This window comes from Schistocerca cancellata, chromosome 4 (genome assembly GCF_023864275.1).
Source record: "Schistocerca cancellata isolate TAMUIC-IGC-003103 chromosome 4, iqSchCanc2.1, whole genome shotgun sequence".
NCBI lineage: Eukaryota > Metazoa > Arthropoda > Insecta > Orthoptera > Acrididae > Schistocerca > Schistocerca cancellata.
The window spans coordinates 600844214-600869613 of NC_064629.1; the positions used below are offsets into that span (position 1 = coordinate 600844214).

General features: G+C 38.7%; 1 protein-coding gene across 1 annotated transcript in view; it reads left to right on the top strand.

Moving 5' to 3' along the window:
* Positions 1-25400, top strand: part of LOC126183816 (intermembrane lipid transfer protein VPS13A-like) — a 681615-nt gene that overhangs the window by 179050 nt on the left and 477165 nt on the right. Inside the window, exon 22 of the mRNA XM_049926066.1 lies at positions 16019-16211. Coding sequence (XP_049782023.1) covers positions 16019-16211 — 193 coding nt within the window. The remainder of the gene's footprint in view (positions 1-16018; positions 16212-25400) is intronic.

Genomic DNA, 25400 nt, shown 5'->3' on the forward strand with positions numbered 1-25400 from the left:
ATATGAAAGTGATCTATCAGGACTTTCTAGTTTATATCAGAGGATGACTGTGCAAATAGTCTGACCCTACTGAATCTTCCACCAATTCCCATGCAGAAGTTATAGCCAAGGATTAAGATGCAAAACATGGGTCAGCTCCTCTGCTCCATTGCTTTGGATGGTTTTCTGCAACTGAGTGTCACTAAGTTATTTTCAGAATTGATCTCTGCAGTTAACTGCCAAATATATCCTCTCAATTAGGGTCCCATGCAGGATGGTGTGAATTTAAATACCACATTATTAATTTTGGGATAGTACTGGAATGATGAGAGTATGCAGATAGTCCTTGCATATATCATTATTCGACACTCTGTATACTGAAATTATGCCAGAGTTTCCAGTAACTGAGAAAAAGGAGACACCTGCAAATTGAAATTCTGTATGAGTAAGCTCTGATGTTAAATTTTTGTATGGGATTCATTGTGCAAATTGCTATATGCTGCTTGTTTATAAAAAAGTAAGCTATTTTTATTACTCCTTGCAGAGAGTGTATTCCGCAGCAGTATACTGTGCGACAAAACTGCCATTTACTAATTATTTGTCAGTAGCTATCAAGACTTTAAGATTGGAGCTTTTATGCTATGGATAAAAGCTTTCAAGTTATTATTTTGCATCCGTCATTGATATGTGCTTTGCTTGTCATACCTCCCAGAACAGTCTTCATAACATGCAATATACAATTCACCATATACTTACCAGTGTTACATAGTTGTGCAATGTAATGGTACTGACGGGAGAGTTGAGCTCCAATGCATAAAACAGCTTCAAATGTGTGATTACTTTATGAATCAATTAATTAAATGTTTGATATTAAGCATGTAAGAGAGAAAAAGTTTAGAAGAGGTTTGAAATTATTCTTAAAGTTTGCTGGAAGTCACCCAAAATCGGGCAGAATGATAGAAACACAGAGGTTCTGCATGTAAGGAAGAAACTCATGCGGAAGTTGCAAGAACTGAAAATAAATACAAGTGGAAAAAATGTAACTTACAGTAAAAACATTCAAAACATCTCAGTAATGAAAAACAGAGTGAAAAAAAAGTTCCTTGTTATAGGTTATTCTCTGCTGAAAAATGTGGTAGTGCCAACATTCATAGAGGTATCAAAACCCACCAGTTGAAGAAACACTTTAGCAGCACTAGCAGGATGGTTCAGCAGAGGCATCTCAGAAGAATTACAAAGGAGTTTTCATCCACATAGGTACAAATTCTCTTAGAAGCAGCACTGAAGAGGAAATTGTAAATGAATCAAGAAGTTTAATTTGATCTGCCAGTAACCTCTACAAAATATCTAGAATCATGGTGTGTGGTATTGTCTACAGAAGATCAGTCAGTGATTGATATACTGCGAGAATAAACCATGATTTAAACATGTAATGATCTAGGTGCTGTGTTCATAAATTTTTAAGCAGTAAATGTTTGCGTAAAGACAGTCTGTGTTTAAATAGGTTAGAATCCAAAATCTTTAGTAAAATGTTCACTGTGTTTGGTAATGAAACCAGCAAGTCCAAAATGGTACCCAAGAGAGAGTATGCTTGAGACTATAAATAGAAAAGAATATTCCTACATAATGCACTTGAATATAAATGGTCCAAGAGCTGACTTTTCAAACAGAAGTCATAAAATGGATGAATTACAAATTATTCTATCTGAATGTAGAAATATCACAATTCTTTGTCTCAATGAACATTAGCTTACATCTGACAACATTAAAATTCGTAATAAAACTGAAAATTTCAAATTAGCCAATAACTTTTGTAGACGAGAGAAATCATATGGAGACTCTTGCATACTTACTTATTCTGATATAAAATATGAAATAAGAAATGATTTTAATCATTTGAATGAAGAGTGTATGTTTGAAAGCCGGTGTATCAAGTTAAGGGACCTAAATGTCATAGTAGTTTCTATTTATAGAGTGCCAGAGAAAGCTACAATTGAAGCTTTTCTGATGAAATTTCATTGCCTGCTTAAAAAACTCAGAAAAGAATAAAGTCAAAAGATAGTAATAGCTGCTGACTTATATATTAATATTGTAGTTGAAAGCAGTGATGTGTCCAAATTCTCTGACTTAATAAAACTTTCATTTCAAAATAAACTTCATGCAACCCACTAGAGTAAACTCACATTCAGCTACCTGTATTGATAATGTTCTAATACATTATGTGTTTGAAGATGTTTATAAATTTTGCATGGATTTTTGAATCTCTGAACACTCTGCATTATTCATTGAACTACCAACAATTAAGAAAGAAATTTGATGCAAGAAAAGCCATATGAAGAGGAACTTCAATGAAAAAAGGTTCAATTACATCTACATCCACATCTACATGATTACTCTGCAATTCACATTTAAGTGCTTGGCAGAGGTTTCGTCGAACCACAATCATACTATCTCTCTACCATTCCACTCCCGAACAGCGCGCGGGAAAAACGAACACCTAAACCTTTCTGTTCGAGCTCTGATTTCTCTTATTTTATTTTGATGATCATTCCTACCTATGTAGGTTGGGCTCAACAAAATATTTTCGCATTCGGAAGAGAAAGTTGGTGACTGAAATTTCGAAAAATAGATCTCGCCGCGACGAAAAACGTCTTTGCTGTAATGACTTCCATCCCAATTCGTGTATCATATCTGCCACACTCTCTCCCCTACTACGTGATAATACAAAATGAGCTGCCCTTTTTTTGCACCCTTTCGATGTCCTCCGTCAATCCCACCTGGTAAGGATCCCACACCGCGCAGCAATATTCTAACAGAGGACGAACGAGTGTAGTGTAAGCTGTCTCTTTAGTGGACTTTTTGCATCTTCTAAGTGTCCTGCCAATGAAACGCAATCTTTGGCTCGCCTTCCCCACAATATTATCTATGTGGTCTTTCCAACTGAAGTTGTTTGTGATTTTAACACCCAGGTACTTAGTTGAATTGACAGCCTTGAGAATTGTACTATTTATCGAGTAATCGAATTCCAACGGATTTCTTTTGGAACTCATGTGGATCACCTCACACTTTTCGTTATTTAGTGTCAACTGCCACCTGCCACACCATACAGCAATCTTTTCTAAATCGCTTTGCAACTGATACTGGTCTTCGGATGACCTTACTAGACGGTAAATTACAGCATCATCTGCGAACAACCTAAGAGAACTGCTCAGATTGTCACCCAGGTCATTTATATAGATCAGGAACAGCAGAGGTCCCAGGACGCTTCCCTGGGGAACACCTGATATCACTTCAGTTTTACTCGATGATTTGCTGTCTATTACTACGAACTGCGACCTTCCTGACAGGAAATCACGAATCCAGTCGCACAACTGAGACGATACCCCATAGGCCTGCAGCTTGATTAGAAGTCGTTTGTGAGGAACGATGTCAAAAGCTTTCCGGAAATTACATTTAGAAATAAGTTAAGACAGCATAACAACAGCTGTCTTTCAAGTAATAGTAACTTCAAAAAAAATTTAATTAGCTTTCTTGAAATATTTAATGAAACTAGAACCACATGCAACAAACTGACTAATAAACTTAAATGGATAACCCAGGGTATAAAAATTTCTAGTGCCAGGAAGAGGAAATTTCAAAATGAACTGAAATATAACAAAAACAGACATTTTACTGAGTATGTTCGTAATTATAAAGCTATATTTTTAAAAAAAGTTTTGGAGGGAGCCAAAAAAATGGCAAACAAGAAGTTCATAGTACAACATGAAACAAAAGCAGTGTGTTCTGTTGTCAGGTCTGAGTAAGGCGTTAAGAGTTATTAGTATTGAAATATCTAGGATTAAAGTAGATGATAGCTTTATTGTAAACCCAGCTCAAATGTCAGAGTGTTCAAATGAATTCTTCATTAGTGTGGCAAAATCAGATGTTAATGTAGCAAGTATCAGAGTGAAGTAAATCCCTTTGGACTCCACCAAGAAGCTGATTATTTTACGGGTTTTAAAAAAGTCACAATAAAGGATGTGGAAAACGTTATATTATCATTGCAAATAAAAACTGTACTGGGTGGGATGGGATACCCACTAAAGTGATTAAACAGTGTGTGGCATACTAGCACTTCCCTTAACTAAAATGTTCAACCAGTCTTTTGAAAAGGGATGCTTTCCCGTTGTTTAGGAGTATGCCAAAGTCAGGGCGCTGTTCAAGAAACAGTCAAGGGTAGACATAGGAAATTATTGGCCTAGTTCTACTCATCCAGTCCTGTCAAAAGTGTAAGAGAAAGTAGCTGCAAACCAGATCAAAAACTTTATTGTAAAAATGATATTATTATAAGTAACCAATTTGGATTTGAACCAGAAAAAAACACTCTGGATGCAGTGAATAACTTTATTGAAAAGATAGTCTAATAATTGGATTAGAGGAGTAAAGCCCCAGGTATCTACTGTGATCTCACAAAAGCATTTGACTGCGTGAACCATGGCTTGCTTATCTACAAATTAGACAAATATGGCCCGAAGGACAGTTCTCTAAATTGACTAACATCATACTTACACCACAGAAAACAAAGGGTAACTATCACCTCAGAGTCAGTGAATTATTATTCTAAATAGAGTGCCATATCACAAGGTGTGCCTCAGGGCTCCATTTTGGGGCCAATCCTGTTCCTACTCTATGTATATGATACATTTCAAAACCAAACATTCGAAATGTGTGGAACTTACAATACAACATAACAATCAGCTTATGAAAGAAGTTGATATGGTCAAATTCCTGGGACTAAATGTGAACCAGAACTTAAGCTGGAATACACATATTGACTTCTTATCAAATAAACTAAGCAGTTTTTAATTTGCAATGCAAATACTACCAAATTCCACTGGCCTGGGTACGTGAAAAATTGCTTATCATAGTTATTTTGAATCTGTCATTAGATATGAGATAATTTTCTGGGTAAGCTCGAGTATTGTGTCTCAAATACTGAAACTGCAAAAGAAAATTGTCTGTTTCATGTGTACTGCTCAGCAAACAGAGTATTGTCACCCATTATTTCGGAAATTGCAAATCCTGCCTGTTCCCTCCATATACATTTATGAAAGTGTAGAAGAATTCAAAGGGAATGAAATGATCATTTGAGCAAGGATTTATTTTATTTACATTTGAAGATTGCGGCAAGATGCTCCTCCCTTAGCTGGGATTGGATTGATTGTGTAACTTGGGCCAAGGCGGACTGGGCCCACAGGGATAGTACAAATAGACAAAGTACTAAGTTTAATCGTCTCGCAACATGTAAACCACAAGACGCCCCTTCTGGATGATCCATTGTGAATCTCACAGAGAAATCATTTGACAATGCAATGATGTCAACCCTTGCAAAAGGTTTAAACTTTGCTCCTACACCTTCTTCACCTCCTTTAATGGATTTCATCACTTCTATTGAGGAGGCTATTAGACCTCTTTTGGCAGATTCTGCAAATGAAATTCGATTGGAATCGTGTTGTACCTTGCTGAAATGTGCACCACAATGGAGCAACATTTCTCCAGCAGAAAGAGCTGCTTTTCGCAACCTCCAGAAGATATTGGTGGGGTCATATTCCCTGCTGATAAGGGTAATGCTACAGTCCTTTTGACAAGGGAAGCCTACAATGAGAAATATAGTCAACTATGTGATTCTATGTACCGCAAAATCGATAAGGACCCAATGAGTAGTATATCCAGAAAAACTGCTACTCTTTTGAACAATACCTAAACAAGTTATCAAGAGGCTGAGACCACACAATACTGTTCCAACAAGTCTGTATAGGCTGCCCAAGATTCGCAAGGATGGTGTTCCACTATGATTGATAGTGAGTAAAATTGGTGTTTCTACTTATTCGACTGCAAAACATCTGGGCGCCTTACTCAAGCCATATGTGGATAAGTGCTGCCAGCGTATATATAATTCTAAGGATTTTATCAATCATTTGAAGACTGTTAAGCTGAGCAGCTTGGATTTACTAGTTAGCTTTGATGTGGTCTCACTTTGGTAAAAAGTGCCTTTATTTGACTCGCTACATCTTATTGGTAACTTGTTCACTAATGATTTGATGGCCTTGTTTGAACATACTCTCTCCTCTACTTATTTTTTATTTAATAACGAATTTTTTGAAGAAACTGATGGTGTCGCAGTGGGGAATCCCTTGTCCCCTGTGGTGGCCAATCGTTTTATGGAAGACTTTGAGGAGAAAGGTCTTGAGTCTGCCGTTTTAAAGCCTACGGTTTTTTGGGATAATGTAGATGATACTTTCGTTGTATGGCCTCATGGCAGACAAGGACTGGAAATATTCCTTTGTCATTTAAACTCTTTACATGAGAACATCAAGTTTAATATGGAGATTGAGAAAGATGGGACTTTACTCTTTTTAGATGTGTTAGTACGCCGTAAGAATGATGGGTCTTTGGGATATTCGGTGTACAGAAAACCTACACTTACAGATCTATATATTCAGGCGTCCAGCTACCATCATCTGACACAAACCACCGGTGTTCTCAGTACTTTAATTCATCGGGCGCATGTAATATTGGATGCTGATAGCCTTAATTAAGAATTAGTGCATCTGGAGAAGGTTTTTAAAGAGCATGGCTATACTTCGCATCAAATACGGAAGGCCATGCACAATTATAATAACAAGAAGCAATGCTCTGAGGAGACTGATGACTATAAATCAACTATGTTCCTTCCATATGCTGGGAACGTATCTTCTAAAATAGGCAGATTGCTTAGGAAGAATAATATTGTGTGTCATCTTCCGTCCACCAGGAAAGAGCAGGGCCTTAGTCAGTTCCATTAAAGATGATTTACAACTGAGGAAGGCAGGTGTTTATAAAATTCCATGTGAGTGTGACAAGTCAGACGACACGAACGGTCCAGGAACACTGTGTAGAACACGAAAGACAACCGTCTGTGGCAACCCTTAAAATCAGCAGTAGCAGAACATTACATTTCCATGGGACATTCAATGGAATACAGTACCACCAAAATTTTAACACCAGTTTCCAACTTCTGGGACTCTGTAATTTAAGAATCCGTGGAAATACATCTTGCTGACACTTCAATTAATCGTGATAACAGCTTTCAGCTGGATAAAAATTGGAATCTAATTATTAAAATTATGCGGTCACAGCAGAATCGACATGCTCAGTCAATACTCAGCAATTAGACTGTTCTTACTTCATCACTGTGGGCAGCATACATTACTTGGCTGCCTCGTGCATGTCACCTCCTAACACATGCTCCATAAACTGCCATCACGATTCGCATGCACGGAATTCGCTATAAATACCATGACTCCATCACGTCTCTTCAGTACTTTGTCTATTCACCTGAGGATGGCCGGACGTCTCTGGACCAAAATATCGTGACAGAATGTTGATGGGATCTGGCAGCAAACCCGAAAATTACTATAAGAAAAAATACTGGTAGTAGTTTGTCCAAAGACATTAGAGGTAGGTGACCTAAATTCTTATCCTTGCTTCCATAAAGACTTGAAGCAGACGAACATTTGATTCAGCATACATATTTATTTGCTGTACAGTTTGAGCTCTGTCACTTAATGGTTCTGCAAATGCTGCTGCAGCTTCTACATGATTCCTGGTAGTATCCTTAGGATGTCATCTACACTGCTTCTATGCATACATATGCAGCATTCTTTTGGCATTATTTAAATTTCTCTATGTAAGTGAGAAAATATAACATTTTTCCAGACGCTTCTCTGGATCTCATGTCTGCTTCGCAACATTTTGACACTGTATGAGGGTCATTCAGTAACTAATGTCCCACAGTTTTTTTCTCAGTTCGTATTTATTTTTGAGATCTACAATTTGGTGAGAATATCAGTCAACATTTCTTTTATGTGTACTATTTTTCTACATAATCCCCATCACATCCTAATGTATTATTCCAGTGTTGTGTAAGAACACGTATTCCCTGTTCATAAAAACCTTTGACCTGTGCTTGTAGCCATGCTTTTTATGGCATGAATTATGTTCTCGTCATGTTCAAAGTGTGTCTCATATTGAGAGGTAAGTCCAACAAAGCCAGCTCTGAGTTATAGAGTGGATGAGAGAATGATGCCCAACACAGTTTGGCAATGTGTTTCCCAGTTCTGAGACTTGTGCGTGGGCATACATTATCATGTTGAAGTAAGATTTCTTTATATTTCTTGCTGACTGAACACATCAGAAATGGTTCTCAAGTTTTTCAGTCTACATATACGCCTCTAAATTAATCATTGATCCATTTGGCAACACATCTGAGAATTGCACCATCACTATCCCAAAATATATCATCATGACTTTTCCAGCAGAGAGAGCTGCCTTGACTTTTTTTCTTTTTTTCATGATTGTGGGTGGTGCCACTCCAGTGACTGCACTTTTGTTTCCATCTCAATGTGATGTATCAAGGTTTTGTCATCTGTAGCTATTAATGACAGAAAGGCCTCTCCATTAACCTCGAACTACTCCAACTGTTCAAATGAAATAGCTCTCCTTCGAATCTTGTGATCTGTTGTGAACATTTATGGAACACATGTTGAGCGTATCTTTGAATATCCAAGAGTCTCAAGCATTGTGCACACACTACCATCAATTATAATAAGAAATGAACAAAAATTAACTTGACAAGTTGTAGTGCATAGACATAATGCCCCATTAGATTAATCATTATTCATTCTATTAACACCTTAACACCTCATTTTCCATAAATACCATCATCAAGGAGAATTTTTGTGGATGTGGAACAAGTCATCTACTGCTACATAACCTATATTTCATTTACCATTTCACCCGTCTTCAGAGTGAGCAGACAGACTGAAGCAACAGCATTACTGTGTTCTTCTAAACACGTGGGCTAGGCTACTGCATATGTGTCCGCAGATAAAAAAGCACCAAAGATGTTTATCAGCTGCAAAGAGAATGCGTAAATTAAATCTGTAGTTGTGTGGTCAAACCATGCTTCGATATCAATGTAGGCTATAATTATGAGCTGTACTGGAGGAGCATCATTGCAAGTTTACTACAGAAAGTGCCTGACTGCTTGATTTTCTCCAGCTGACAATATCAGTCAACCCTGTTAATTAAATTCTTCACCAAATGATTTTTAAGTTAATTAATTTAATCTTCTGTAACAATCCAAATAAAACTTTGATTATTTTGAATAACTATGAACTCATTCTGTACTTAACAGAAAGCATAAAAGAAAAATCAGTTTGGATTCCGTAGAAATGTTGGAACACGTGAGGCAATACTGACCTTACGACTTATCTTAGAAGAAAGATTAAGGAAAGGCAAACCTACGCTTCTAGCATTTGTAGACTTAGAGAAAGCTTTTGACAATGTTAACTGGAATACTCTCTTTCAAATTCTGAAGGTGGCAGGGGTAAAATACAGGGAGCAAAAGGCTATTTACAGTTTGTACAGAAACCAGATGGCAATTATAAGAGTCGAGGGGCATGAAAGGGAAGCAGTGGTTGGGAAAGGAGTAAGACAGGGTTGTAGCCTCTCCCCGATGTTATTCAATCTGTATATTGAGCAAGCAGTAAAGGAAACAAAAGAAAAATTCGGAGTAGGTATTAAAATTCATGGAGAAGAAGTAAAAACTTTGAGGTTCGCCGATGACATTGTAATTCTGTCAGAGACAGCAAAGGACTTGGAAGAGCAGTTGAACGGAATGGACAGTGTCTTGAAAGGAGGATATAAGATGAACATCAACAAAAGCAAAACGAGGATAATGGAATGTAGTCAAATTAAGTCGGGTGATGCTGAGGGAATTAGATTAGGAAATGAGACACTTAAAGTAGTAAAGGAGTTTTGCTATTTAGGGAGTAAAATAACTGAGGATGGTCGAAGTAGAGAGGATATAAAATGTAGACTGGCAATGGCAAGGAAAGCGTTTCTCAAGAAGAGGAATTTGTTAACATCGAGTATAGATTTAAGTGCCAGGAAGTCGTTTCTGAAAGTATTTGTATGGATTGTAGCCATGTATGGAAGTGAAACATGGACGATAACTAGTTTGGACAAGAAGAGAATAGAAGCTTTCGAAATGTGGTGCTACAAAAGAATGCTGAAGTTAAGGTGGGTAGATCACGTAACTAATGAGGAGGTATTGAATAGGATTGGGGAGAAGAGAAGTTTGTGGCACAATTTGACTAGAAGAAGGGATCGGTTGGTAGGACATGTTTTGAGGCATCAAGGGATCACAAATTTAGCATTGGAGGGCAGTGTGGAGGGTAAAAATCGTAGAGGGAGACCAAGAGATGAATACACTAAGCAGATTCAGAAGGATGTAGGTTGCAGTAGGTACTGGGAGATGAAGAAGCTTGCACAGGATAGAGTAGCGTGGAGAGCTGCATCAAACCAGTCTCAGGACTGACCACAACAACAACAACAACAACAACAACAGTACTACTTAACACAGTTCTGATCTATTTCCTACTGTTATTATTTATTGAGTCCAAATGAAATAATATCAACATATACATACATACTCTGCAAGCCACCATATGGTGTGTCGCAGAGGGTATCTTGTACCACTACTAGTCATTTCCTTTCCTTTTATACTCGCAAATAGAGCAAAGGAAAAATGACTCTTTATATTCCTCTGTATGAGCTCTAATTTCCTTTCTTATATTTGTGGTCCTTACACAGAATGTATGTTCATAGCAGTAGAATCATTCTGCGGTCAGCTTCAGACGCTGGTTTTTCCAAATTTTCCAAGTGTTCTGTAAAAGGAATGTAGCCTTCCCTTCAGGGATTCCCACTTGAGTTTATGAAACATTAATCCTTGTATGCTGATTGAACCTACTGCTAATAAACCTAGCAGCCCACCTCAGAATTGCCACAGTGTCTTCCTGTAATCCAATTTGGTGGGGGTCCCAAAAATTTGAGCAGTACTCAAGTACGGGTCATACTAGTGTTCTGTACATGGTCTCCACTACAGACGAATCACACTTTCCTAAAATTCTTCCAATAAACAAAAGTAGACCATTCACCTTCCCTATTACTGTCCTTACATGCTTGTTTCATTTTATATCACTTTGCAGCGTTACACCTAGATACTTAATTGATGTGACTGTGTCAGGAAGTACACAATTAATGCTGCATTTGAAAAATTACATGACTGTTTTTCCAACTCATCTACATTAACTTACATTTTATAGGATGATGAACTTCACTTGAAATATGGCATGTGTATTTATTGCATGAACTTGTGACTGAAAATAATGGTCACAATAGTTACTGACAGGTTAATGTAATATTGTCTCCATATTCTCTGTATAAGCCCATATGTTTTGTGTAATTCAACCGCACACTTGCATTGTGAACTACAAATCCTTAACAGCACAATTTGAAATTTGTGTTGGTCTCTACATATTGTTAATTTTTCCTGTTCCATCATGCTTTATATGATCATGACCAAATAGTTGGTGAGATGCAGCACGCAGTTCTTGTCCATGTAGTTCTAAGAAGCTAATTTCTTGTAATGGTAGGCATATTTTGCTAGCTCTGAAGGGAATAATATTATCAGCATTTGAGATGTGAAAATAATGCTGAGTGACCAATAAATATATTATTTATCAATACTGAAACACAATTACTGTCTGTTCAACTGCAGCATGAAGACCAGTGTTTCCACATGTGTTTGGCCACATCCTCAATTACTCATGAGATTCATTAATGTTGACTGTTTTGAGATAAAATGTGATACAACAACAAATTTAGTAGATTTTTCATGAAGTTGGTACTCTACAACTTTTGAGAAGATATCAGAGAAAGGAAACTGTGATGAGATTAGGGATGAAGGAAGGCATGTGGTGGAATATCATTACAGATATGTCAAACAGGATTTTTTAAAACTTATTAATTTTCTCCCCCCATGAACCATGGACCTTGCCGTTGGTGGGGAGGCTTGCGTGCCTCAGCGATACAGATGGCCGTACCGTAGGTACAACCACAACGGAGGGGTATCTGTTGAGAGGCCAGACAAACGAGTGGTTCCTGAAGAGGGGCAGCAGCCTTTTCAGTAGTTGCAAGGGCAACAGTCTGGATGATTGACTGATCTGGCCTTGTAACAATAACCAAAACGGCATTGCTGTGCTGGTACTGTGAACGGCTGAAAGCAAGGGGAAACTACGGCCGTAATTTTTCCCGAGGGCATGCAGCTTTACTGTATGATTAAATGATGATGGCGTCCTCTTGGGTAAAATATTCCGGAGGTAAAATAGTCCCCCATTCGGATCTCCGGGCGGGGACTACTCAAGAGGATGTCGTTATTAGGAAAAAGAAAACCGGCGTCCTAAGGATCGGAGCGTGGAATGTCAGATCCCTTAATTGGGCAGGTAGGTTAGAAAATTTAAAAAGGGAAATGGATAGGTTAAAGTTAGATATAGTGGGAATTAGTGAAGTTCGGTGGCAGGAGGAACAAGACTTCTGGTCAGGTGACTACAGGGTTATAAACACAAAGTCAAATAGGGGCAATGCAGGAGTAGGTTTAATAATGAACAGGAAAATAGGAATGCGGGTAAGCTACTACAAACAGCATAGTGAACGCATTATTGTGGCCAAGATAGACACGAAGCCCACGCCTACTACAGTAGTACAAGTTTATATGCCAACTAGCTCTGCAGATGACGAAGAAATTGAAGAAATGTATGATGATATAAAAGAAATTATTCAGATAGTGAAGGGAGACGAAAATTTAATAGTCATGGGTGACTGGAATTCGAGTGTAGGAAAAGGGAGAGAAGGAAACGTAGTAGGTGAATATGGATTGGGGCTAAGAAATGAAAGAGGAAGCCTCCTGGTAGAATTTTGCACAGAGCACAAATTAATCATAGCTAACACTTGGTTTAAGAATCATGTTAGAAGGTTGTATACATGGAAGAACCCTGGAGATACTAAAAGGTATCAGATAGATTATATAATGGTAAGACAGAGATTTAGGAACCAGGTTTTAAATTGTAAGACATTTCCAGGGGCAGATGTGGACTCTGACCACAATCTATTGGTTATGACCTGTAGATTAAAACTGAAGAAACTGCAAAAAGGTGGGAATTTAAGTAGATGGGACCTGGATAAACTGAAAGAACCAGAGGTTGTACAGAGTTTTAGGGAGAGCGTAAGGGAACAATTGACAGGAATGGGGGAAAGAAATACAGTAGAAGAAGAATGGGTAGCTTTGAGGGATGAAGTAGTGAAGGCAGCAGAGGATCAAGTAGGTAAAAAGACCAGGGCTCTTAGAAATCCTTGGGTAACAGAAGAAATATTGAATTTACTTGATGAAAGGAGGAAATATAAAAATGCCGTTAATGAAGCAGGCAAAAAGGAATACAAACGTCTCAAAAATGAGATCGACAGGAAGTGCAAAATGGCTAAGCAGGGATGACTAGAGGACAAATGTAAGGATGTAGAGGCTTATCTCACTAGGGGTAAGATAGATACTGCCTACAGGAAAATTAAAGAGACCTTCGGAGATAAGAGAACCACTTATATGAACATCAAGAGTTCAGATGGAAACCCAGTTCTAAGCAAAGAAGGGAAAGCAGAAAGGTGGAAGGAGTATATAGAGGGTCTGTACAAGGGCGATGTACTTGAGGACAATATTATGGAAATGGAAGAGGATGTAGAAGAAGATGAAATGGGAGATACGATACTGTGTGAAGAGTTTGACAGAGCACTGAAAGACCTGAGTCGAAACAAGGCCCCCGGAGTAGACAACATTCCATTGGAACTACTGACGGCCTTGGGAGAGCCAGTCCTGACAAAACTCTACCATATGGTGAGCAAGATGTATGAAACAGGCGAAATACCCTCAGACTTCAAGAAGAATATAATAATTCCAATCCCAAAGAAAGCAGGTGTTGACAGATGTGGAAATTACCGAACAATCAGTTTAATAAGCCACAGCTGCAAAATACTAACACAAATTCTTTACAGATGAATGGAAAAACTAGTAGAAGCCGACCTCGGGGAAGATCAGTTTGGATTCCGTAGAAATACTGGAACACGTGAGGCAATACTCACCTTACGACTTATCTTAGAAGAAAGATTAAGGAAAGGCTAACCTACGTTTCTAGCATTTGTAGACTTAGAGAAAGCTTTTGACAATGTTGAATGGAATACCCTCTTTCAAATTCTAAAGGTGGCAGGGGTAAAATACAGGGAGCGAAAGGCTATTTACAATTTGTACAGAAACCAGATGGCAGTTATAAGAGTCGAGGGACATGAAAGGGAAGCAGTGTTTGGGAAGGGAGTAAGACAGGGTTGTAGCCTCTCCCCGATGTTATTCAATCTGTATATTGAGCAAGCAGTAAAGGAAACAAAAGAAAAATTCGGAGTAGGTATTAAAATCCATGGAGAAGAAATAAAAACCTTGAGGTTCGCCGATGACATTGTAATTCTGTCAGAGACAGCAAAGGACTTGGAAGAGCAGTTGAATGGAATGGATAGCGTCTTGAAAGGAGGATATAAGATGAAAATCAACAAAAGCAAAACGAGGATAATGGAATGTAGTCGAATTAAGTCGGGAGATGCTGAGGGAATTAGATTAGGAAATGAGACACTTACAGTAATAAAGGAGTTTTGCTATTTGGGGAGCAAAATAACTGATGATGGTCGAAGTAGAGAGGATATAAAATGTAGACTGGCACTGGCAAGGAAAGCATTTCTGAAGAAGAGAAATTTGTTAACATCGAGTATAGATTTAAGTGTCAGGAAGTCATTTCTGAAAGTATTTGTATGGAGTGTAGCCATGTATGGAAGTGAAACATGGACGATAACTAATTTGGACAAGAAGAGAATAGAAGCTTTCGAAATGTGGTGCTACAGAAGAATGCTGAAGATTAGATGGGTAGATCACATAACTAATGAGGAAGTATTGAATAGGATTGGGGAGAAGAGAAGTTTGTGGCACAACTTGACCAGAAGAAGGGATCGGTTGGTAGGACATATTCTGAGGCATCAAGGGATCACCAATTTAGTATTGGAGGGCAGCGTGGAGGGTAAAAATCGTAGGGGGAGACCAAGAGATGAATACACTAAGCAGATTCAGAAGGATGTAGGTTGCAGTAGGTACTGGGAGATGAAGAAGCTTGCACAGGATAGAGTAGCGTGGAGAGCTGCATCAAACCAGTCTCAGGACTGAAGACCACAACAACAACATTAATTTTCTGTGAAGAGAAGTTGAGGGGGTGGAAACTGCAAAATAGATAGTGGCTGGCATTTCAGATGCAAATGAGATAAGATGACTGGTGCTGTGTACATTTTTATTGTGTTACAGAAATAAACATAAAATGACTGATAAATGAGGCAAAGAGCCAGTGCTAAAACATCACAAAACTGGTATGGCCATTATCTCATATTTCTTAATTATTTTCAGAGCATAAAATTAGAGAGAGAAAAACAACAAGGGGAAAATTACATAGTTCAGATGTTGCATGATAACCTTTATAATGCTGGTTTTGAATGAGTGAAGACCTGTGTGAATTGTAGCATGTACGTCACAAATGCAGAAACTCTCATACATTACTGTGTTCCTTTTTTTTTCAATTATTTTTTAACCTCCAGTATCCATTAGTTGATGTCACCTACTCCAAAATTCCTTCAATGTTGACCCAGCACAATTTTTTTCTCTACTGTGGAGCTTCTCACTACATCTTTCCCACTATATTCTTGTCTTGTCATGGGAATACCATTATTGGCTTCTACATTAACTTCAAATGTCATTAATACTACATGAGAGAGCAGCTTCTGGTTTGGTGTATCACTATCACTGGAGACTAATGCTACTGATGACATTTCAGATAATTCACAATATAGTAATATGTACTCATTACAAATTGCCCATTCTATCAGCTAAGCACAAACAGCTTTGCTTGCTGAACAATGTTGTTCAGCCACACTTGTTATTTGAGAATTATCTAAAACTGGTAGCATCAGTTCTTTTTCTGCAGGACTGTACTTGAATGATATAGTTACTTGTTTCATAAGGAAAATTTAATCTTTTTTCCAGCATTTCTTTGAACCATTCATTCATGCAAGCACAGTTCTACAAACTTATCACAGGGTGGAAAAATGGATACAACAGCAGTCTGCACAAATTCGGACATGCAATACTAAACTTCATGTATCATTAGATATACATGGTCCGACGTTACTGCTGCCACAGAAGTCATCTTCACCTAATGTAATTATAGTTGACTCGGGTATGTTATTCATGTATACCTTTTCATATTAATCCAAGTTGTTGTTATACTTATAGTGGTATGTTTTAAAACTCTCATAAAGAATTAAATGTAATAAAGATTACTTTATAGAGCTTGTTTATTTCACCGTTGCAGTTTCAGCATTTGGGCCATTATCAAGTGGCATTGCAAAAAAAGTTTGCTTCAGCACATGTCAGAATTTAAAATCCTCTGATTTGTATACATTTTGTTATCGGAACTACAGTCAACAGTGTACATGTTGTCATTTAAAACAGTTTCTACTTCAAGCAGAATTGAGGCTATAAGATAACACACTTAATTTTTCTTTCATTGAGCTAACTGTCATTGTTCTAGTTCAGAAGTCTGCTCATAAAAATAATTACAGTAGAAAAAAAGGATAAAATTGGCAGGTGAAACCATGAGAACTAGGTTCTTTAAATTTATAAATATACAATAATTATAGAACTGAAAAAAATTGCCTTGAACCGGCTGAGATTTAGATATTTGATTATTTGAAGCATGTAGCACAGACATATAATTTGTGGTGTCTCTTTAGTCAATTAATATTTTACTTTTATACACAGTGCATCTGATTTGATCAAAAATCTGTTTTACACTCAGTCAGCTTTTCATACCTTTTCATTTCTTACTGTTTATGTTCAGTTTCAAGCAAATTTGTTTATTGCAAATATTTAAAATCCACCAGAGAATTCTGCATATTTTTTTCAATTAAATCACAATCCATTGTTTGGTTAAATGCATTTTGTATCCACTTTCTCAACTTTGTAGCTGACAGGTTGTACTCTCTCATCTGGAATTAATGTGAGAGAAGACTCAGCTAGCCAGATCATTCTTAGAAACATAAAATGAGACACAAGATATCCATAAGTTCATTTTTACTTTTTAATTGTAATATGTTGTCATTCTGTGACAGCTCATTCTCTTGCAGACTGAATGAATTATTGTTGATTATTTGGGAGTATATGATTAGTCTCTAATTATATGCGACACTGTTTGATTGAGAGAAGTGACTAACTTTACTTTTTAGAAATTTCCCAAAAAGAAATTATTCTGTTACATAAATGATTGTTACCAAAAGTGGAATATTCATTGCAACAATACTTATGAAACTTGTCATTGGTACTTTTTGGACCACAGATCCATATCAAACTGCTTTGTCTTAAAGGTATCAAAATACCTAATGCTGCAATGGTGTTTCAACAACTTTGGGGAGAGTTTTTTTCATTACTTACATGTATAGATCAAAATCTCCAAAATATGTTCTAATTTAATAATGTTCACTTTGCATCAGGCTCCTAGGAATGCTTTCATATAATTGTGAAAGCAAAAAAATATAAAAAAGCTTATGTCACCTACCTGTTGTTTGATTTTGCTATTATTCCAAGGAAACCACAATGGAAATTTATATTTTATCTATCATTCTAATTTTGGTATTTAGATATGTGTTAGATATTATGGTACTAATAATAAATACAGATACATGTGTTTTGTTGTCTTCACAACACTGTCTTTCAAGCATGTTATACTTTTTCGTGGTTTAGAACATAGTGTCTTAATACAAAACAGATAGTTTTGGTGTTTGCAGGAAACAGAAATGAAATGAAAAACATAGAAACTGGTTATTATTCCCCATCCATTACACTGAAATGCCAAAATTTATTGTGTACTTCTGAATAACTGAGTAAAAGTCACTGTAAAACAGGATTTAATCAGTTGGGTGCTATGCTGCATTGTTAAGTTTTAAAATGCACCTTGTTGTAATTCCTGTGGGACATATTTCACCAGCAAGTTCATCTGTTCCTCAACAGGAGTACATTTCAGTAATGGACTGCCACCTGTTTCATCTAATTTTGATTCACTGTGTTGGTTCATGTTGGGCCATAATGTAAGTGTATGTTCTTCTCCGTAACAATTTTGCTTATATGGTTTTCTTAATTAGTTTTGAAAGTGTATGTTTATCCCAAATAGAGAAACTAAAATACCATACCACCATCAAATTCAGCCATAGCTGAATGTTAAAAACCATAAATAAATTACACAACATGGCTTTAGCAATTAAAGACTTATAAATAGGTTGATGTCGTAGACATTCCAGAAGACTGAGTGTGGTGAAGTTTACATAGAAAATAGATATGAGAGTTTTATGCAGAGGGGTGTAGCATTTGCTGAATGCTAACAGAAGGCAGATGTAAAAAAAAGTTTCTCTGCAATGTTTTGACTATTTGAAAATAATCAAGAATTGAAACAATTAACATAAGGAAGGTAAAATTAATCCCCCACGTCTATCTCAATGATGTTTGGAATGTAGAAACGTCTAACAACACAGAGACATAAATATCTTTCAAGTTTGCACCACACCTATTATATTTGACCTGGCTGAATAAAATAGAGATTTTAGCACTGTTAATGCAAGAGCCTCATGAAAAAAGGTCAGACCATGGCCCCCCACCTGAAGCTACATCAGGAGTGAAGTGTTAATCCAACAAGTACTGTCACCATGTAGTTACCATATATCCCAGGCTGGCAGAGTGACAGAGTCATAATATCATCGATGTAGCAGAAAGGTAGAGTTGCTTTGACATTGGTGACCTGGTCACTACATGACTGAGTCATGGCACAGTTGTGGCTTAGTGATGGGAAACAATGCCTTTTCAAAACAGGCCAAGCCCACATAAATGGTACTCATTTTTAGACAGATATGTGCAGTCCAACAGATGCCAACTTCAAAGGGAGGTCTACTCCAGTCTTTGAGACAACATGAGTCTGTGAGTTGCCACCTCCAGATTGGCCTCTGTGAGCTGTGGGTGTAGTATCTGCACCAAATCTGATGTTACTGTCTTAGTGCCATCCAAATGGGAGGCCTGCACACCCACCTATCCCCGTTCAAGCATTTCTTTTGGTGTCTGCGTTCTGCTTGCATCAACAGGCATTATTCACGAGACTCATCTCCTTCACACTGGATTCACAGCATGATTCTGCATTCTCTGGTGTGCCCTGTCATGAGCAGCATAGCTGCATCTAGTCTGTGTGGATGGAGGCCCAGGCGGTTGCAGGTACTTGGTATCAGCACTCTTGCTGAATCACTGCCATTTTTGTTTCAGTGATCAAGTGACACCTCAGGGTGCCAGTGACAACAGGTTGCTTGCTGATTGCAGCGCCTTGTCACCAACTGAGTACAGCTTATGCCTCGGGGGCATTGACAACATTGAGCACCGTCATGATTGTTGCAGTTTGCTGCACAATGAAATGAATGTTTAACAGTGTTGTTTTCATGATGATTATACCAGTCAGCAATCAGGCATGCACCCACTGCTTCACTGTTATCCTGCCCCAGGTCATGAACTACTGGTTTCCTGGCCAGTGGCAACCAATTTCCACCACCCAATGTAAAGGTCATCCAACTCTGACCTCTATACAAGCTACAATTCTCTTCTTCATGTGTATATACGTTCTCACATCCATAACCATACAGACAACCAAGTGCACCCCACCTTGGGTGTGGTTTAAGTTTTGGGATATCCTTCATATGGATCATATTTCAGAGAAATATAGTCACATTTGAATTTAGCCACCCATTTATTAATTGTTGGAACTGAAGAAGCAGATTCCTTATTTAACAGTCACTAACTTATGATGAATTTTATAATGGCAACATATTACAGTTTCTCCATCCCATGGTCTCTGCAGCTGAAGAAACAAAGAAGGCAAACAAAAATTGCTAGGAGACTATACCAATGTGCCATTATGACAGTCGAAAGATAATTGAAACTCAAACATCACAGGGCACTTAAGTATTGTTGCAAGACACTATTCTTCCATGGAAGCCTTCTGAGAACAGTATCTATGCATTCAGTTTCAAATATGTGATTGAGCTTTTTCTGAAAATTACTCATTGAGTGGGTTAAAACACATATTGTCTTTGTCATGTTGCAGATTAGTGACAGCACTTCCACAACTGAATGGGGACATGCACCAGAATATCTGTTGCATCAACTCCTCCCTGATGATAACGCGGGTAGAGATCAACATGAACATACGCACATTAGGTCAAGTTTACACGAAGATCATGACACCAACATTATCAATCATCTACGTGGAGGCACTGGCCAAAGTTTAAAAAGGATGGAACCCCTAGACCTGATGATATCCAAACAATTTTGCAGCTGCTAGCACTACAGATTTCATTATACAGGGTGTTACAAAAAGGTACGGCTAAACTTTCAGGAAACATTCCTCACACACAAAGAAAGAAAAGATGTTGTGTGGACATGTGTCCGGAAACGCTTAATTTCCATGTTAGAGCTCAATTTAGTTTCGTCAGTATGTCCTTCCACCTACGCTCAATGGAGCACGTTATCATGATTTCATACGGGATACTCTACCTGTGCTGCTAGAACATGTGCCTTTACAAGTACGACACATGTCATGCACAATGGAGCTCCTGCATATTTCAGTCGAAGTGTTCGTACGCTTCTCAGCAACAGATTCGGTGAATGATGGATTGGTAGAGGCGGACCAATTCCATGGCCTCCACACTCTCCTGACCTCAACCCTCTTGAATTTTTTATGGGGGCATTTGAAAGCTCTTGTCTACGCAACCCCGGTACCAAATGTAGAGACTCTTCGTGCTCGTATTGTGGACAGCTGTGATACAATAGGCCATTCTCCAGGGCTGCATCAGCGCATCAGGGATTCCATGCGACGGAGGGTGGATGCATGTATCCTCGCTAACGGAGGACATTTTGAGGATTTCCTGTAACAAAGTGTTTGAAGTTGCGCTGGTAAGTTCTGTTGGTGTGTGTTTCCATTCCATGATTAATGTGATTTGAAGAGTAGTAATAAAATGAGCTCTAACATGGAAAGTAAGCGTTTCCAGACACACGTCCACATAACATATTTTATTTCTTTGTGTGTGAGAAATGCTTCCTGAAAGTTTGGCCATACCTTTTTGTAACACCCTGTATATTCCCTCCTAAATTGGATGGATCAAGTCACTGATGTAGATGAAATTGTGGCATATGCTGATGATCTCCTAGTAGGCCTTCCTGTAAATTTAACAGTTATCTGGAAAATAAATCCTTAGTGTGCTGGAGTGGATGACAAAGTGGTGCAAAGGAAAGAAATTGATGGTAGCAGTACAGAAAACTACCTACATGCTGCTTTGAGATAAACTGTCAGTAACTAGAAATACAACATGGAAATTGGAGGATATCTCAACTTCTAAAAAGCTGATGTGCAGATTCTTGGGTACAAACTTATGGGAAGCTTTGTAATGACCACATATCAGCAGTAGCGGATCAGGCTTCTTATGTAATGCATGAGATAAAAAATACAGGAATCACTAATTTCATATTACCACAGTCTCTCATGGAAGCGTACCACACAGATTCACTGTGATATTTTGGAGCCAGTGTATTGGTGTGCTGACTCTGCATAGTGTAGCACCCCTGTGCAGGAAGGGGAGGTACGAGTGGGTGGTGGAGTGAGGGTGGGAGCCCAGGAGGCTCTAGAGAAAGACAGCTGCAAAAGTAACAAGTTCTTTATTGAAACATCTGTGCTATATTGTACAGCAGGTCAGTGGCCAGCTGGCCATTGATTTCTACTGATCTGGCTCCTTGCATGCCCCATGATACTGATGTCAAATCTTCATGGTACACTGGCACCTTCGTTTCGTAAGTCAACTGTGCAGTTCCTGCACCAGTAGCATGTAATTGACGGTGGGTTGTCTACTTTGTACCTGGGCAGCACCCAGCAGCATCATGGCATGGCATTCCCACCATGATTATCTGCACATCCTGCAATGGCAGAAGACAGCTGGTGTACAGGGGGAGTGACCCACGACCTCCTGGCTGGAATGAGTCATACTACTGATGTAGATTGGGGATGGTCTGCTGCACCATGTTACAAAGGCAGGGGGGGACTTATTCCATAGAGCTATTGGCCTGCCATTGACTCAAACTGGTGACTTCTGTTGGCACCAGTAGTAGCAGATCCATGTGCTGACCTCATCCTTCATAGCTCTGTTGTTGTGGTAGAATTGCGAGACTAAGAATAATTTTGTTACAAAATACCGAGTACTTATTGTCAGCAGTAGCATGGTTGTTGTGCATTTGTTCTGCTTATAGTCATGTATCCTAATGCACCACTGCCACTGTCAGTGTGGAAATCTGCATTGTCCCTTTCTGCCTGAGTCTGTGCAGTATCACTGAATCTGTTGTTTCAGCAAGCTAACCTGCCTCACAACATCACACTGACCTTGTTGGATTGTTACAGTGACAACATCCCATGCTTATTTGCAGTCAGTGCTACTGCAATACATCATCATTCAGGCTCACACTAATATGCCAATATACGGTTGGTATGTTGTATGCCTGCTACCATCTTCCAAAATTAATAATATCCTGCAGAGCCTCACCTGCACAAATTTTCCAAGAACTCCCCACTTCACTGCATGTATGTGAATGCCATAACGCTCAAATTATGCATGTCTCCCTGTAAGCAGGAATCAAATTAGAATATACAGTCATGTTCAGTCAGTTTTAGCGTCTTCCAATACTATGACTTGCATCCCTTCCATTCTTGCCATCGTCCGCCGCTTGTGGTCTCGCGGTAGCGTTCTCGCTTCCCGAGCACGGGGTCCCGGGTTCGATTCCCGGCGGGGTCAGGGATTTTCACCTGCCTCGAGATGACTGGGTGTTTGTGTTGTCCTCATCATTTCATCATCATCCAGGAAAGTGGCGAAATTGGACTGAGCAAAGGTTGGGAAATTGTACGGGCGCTGATAACCACGCTGTTGAGCGCCCCACAAACCAATCATCATCATCATCATCATCATTCTTGCCATCAACATATCACATCCTGAGGACAGGGACTAATATTACCATTCCTCACTCCTCAGAAGGCTGTTGCCACTGGCAAGCCCAGTCACATACAAAAAAATAACAGAAAAAATCTTCACACTAACATAACTTATTCACCACAGTCCTCTACATAAGCAAATGTATTTTTAAAAAATCCGTGGCGAACACCCCTCATCATCTTGATCTTAATGAATATGGTACTTTGTGCAGAGGCTCAACCACATCTTCTTGTGTCTTCCGTAGATACCTCTTCCTCATGTTCTTCGCCTGTTCCACCCTCAAAACTCATGGAATCAACTCTAGACTACCTCTAAAAGGTCTTACACATCCACCATATATTTTCATCATTCTTGTTGGCAACCTAACCTCATGTTTACTGGTAAAGTAGTCATCACCAGCTGAGAGGGTCCATGATATCTTGCAGTGAACTTTTTCATCTTTTGTTTTGGCATGCAAGAGCTGGATAACATCATGCACTGTCCTACTTTATGCTGCGGTAAACTTGCATTATGTTTCACTGATTCCTCCTCTGTAAGGCCTTCATATTCACCTTTGTTACTTATTTCCATACTTCTCATATTATTTTTACAAACTCATGGACCGACTCCCCATCTTTACTTTTCTTTGCCTTTACCAAATCGAATGATGATGGAATTTTACGACCAAACACCACCTCATATGTGGATATCCAAGTTTTCATGTATGCATTTGAACTATACACTGACACAACATACCTTAGATGTGTATCCCAGTCACTGTGATGTGCTGTCATGTAGTACCTTACCATTTTCCCATTTGGCTTGTGTACTACCTAATACTCAAACTTGTTTTGTCTCAAGGCCCTTCTTGTCAGCCTACTAAGCAGGTCCTTCATAGTAACCACTTCAAAGCAGTGTGACTGGTCACTACCTGAAAGTTTTTCCCATAAAGATAACATCTAGAATATTTGATACTATAAATGAGGTTCAACATCTCTTTCCCTTTCAATGAATAGTTCTCCTCCACCACATTCAGCTGCCTTGATGCATAGGCTACAGTAACAGTTTTTACCCCAAAGCTTGATATGACGCATCACACAAAAGGATAAAGTCCTTCAGTGGAAGTCTGGAAATATTGGGCTTGATGTTGAAGCACTTGTTAATTCTTCAAATGCACACTGACATTCTTCTGTCCATATGGATTTCACATCATTCCTCAGCAACTGCGTGAGTGATTTTGCTATGTCAGCAAATCTTTTCATGAAACTTCCGTAGTAATTTGAGATCCTGAAAACAGAATGCAGTTCCTTAATCAACGTAGGCACTGGAAACTTGTGTACAGCTTGCAGTAGCCTTGGAGGAGGGGGGGGGGGGTCTATCCTTACTCTGTCTTTTTAATTATAGGGCCAAAATACACTCTATCTTCTAATGCAAAATGGCACTTCTCTGTGCTCAATGTGAGACATGCAGTTCTCAATCTCTTAAACAATTCCATCAGACATTGCCTATTCTGATCCATGTCTTTTGGAATATGATGATATAGTCTAAACAAAGTAAACACTGGCGTGGTTTTAAATCACTTGACACACAGCCCAGTGACCTCTGAAAAGTTTCAGCCACATTTTTCCGTCCAAACAGCATTCTCTTGAACTGATTGTGCTCCCAAGGTACCAAAAACAGGATTTCTGGCTGATCTTTGGGAACTACCTCCTGTTGCGTGCAGCTACTCCTCAAGTCAATGGTTGAAAAGTACAAACATTATCCCAAGTTATTGACCATCTCAGTAATGTTGGCTATAGCATATGCGTCCATTGTGGTCTTACTGTTAAGGTGACAGTAACCGCAGGAGAACAGGTACTGTCTAGAACCAACCACAGGCTTTTTTTTATAGCCACAGTTCCAGCACCCTGTGGACTGGTACTTTCTTTTGTTATCCATTGCCTAGCTGCTGATTAATAAAAACTTTCATGATCAGCAGCAAATGTCTAGGTTTGCAATGTGGCATCCAATACACCTGGGCTTTTGTCCCCTACTGGTACACAAGGTTGAGTCATGGACATTGCTGGCAACAGACACCATATAAAAATAAATCATCAAAGTAAAACAGCAATTCTTGCATCTGCTCTCTTTGTGCTACCTTTAGATGCTCCACTCTCATACTTAAGGCAATCTTAATGGTGGCTTGTGGCTGCTTGTGCTCTACTCTCCACACTTAAAACTCATCATCATCTAGAATGTCCAAACTTGCTATTAACACCCCATCCTGAACTTCAGTACTTTTGTGCCAGAATTATCTATGTTTACAAGTCTCACTCTCCCACTATTCCTCT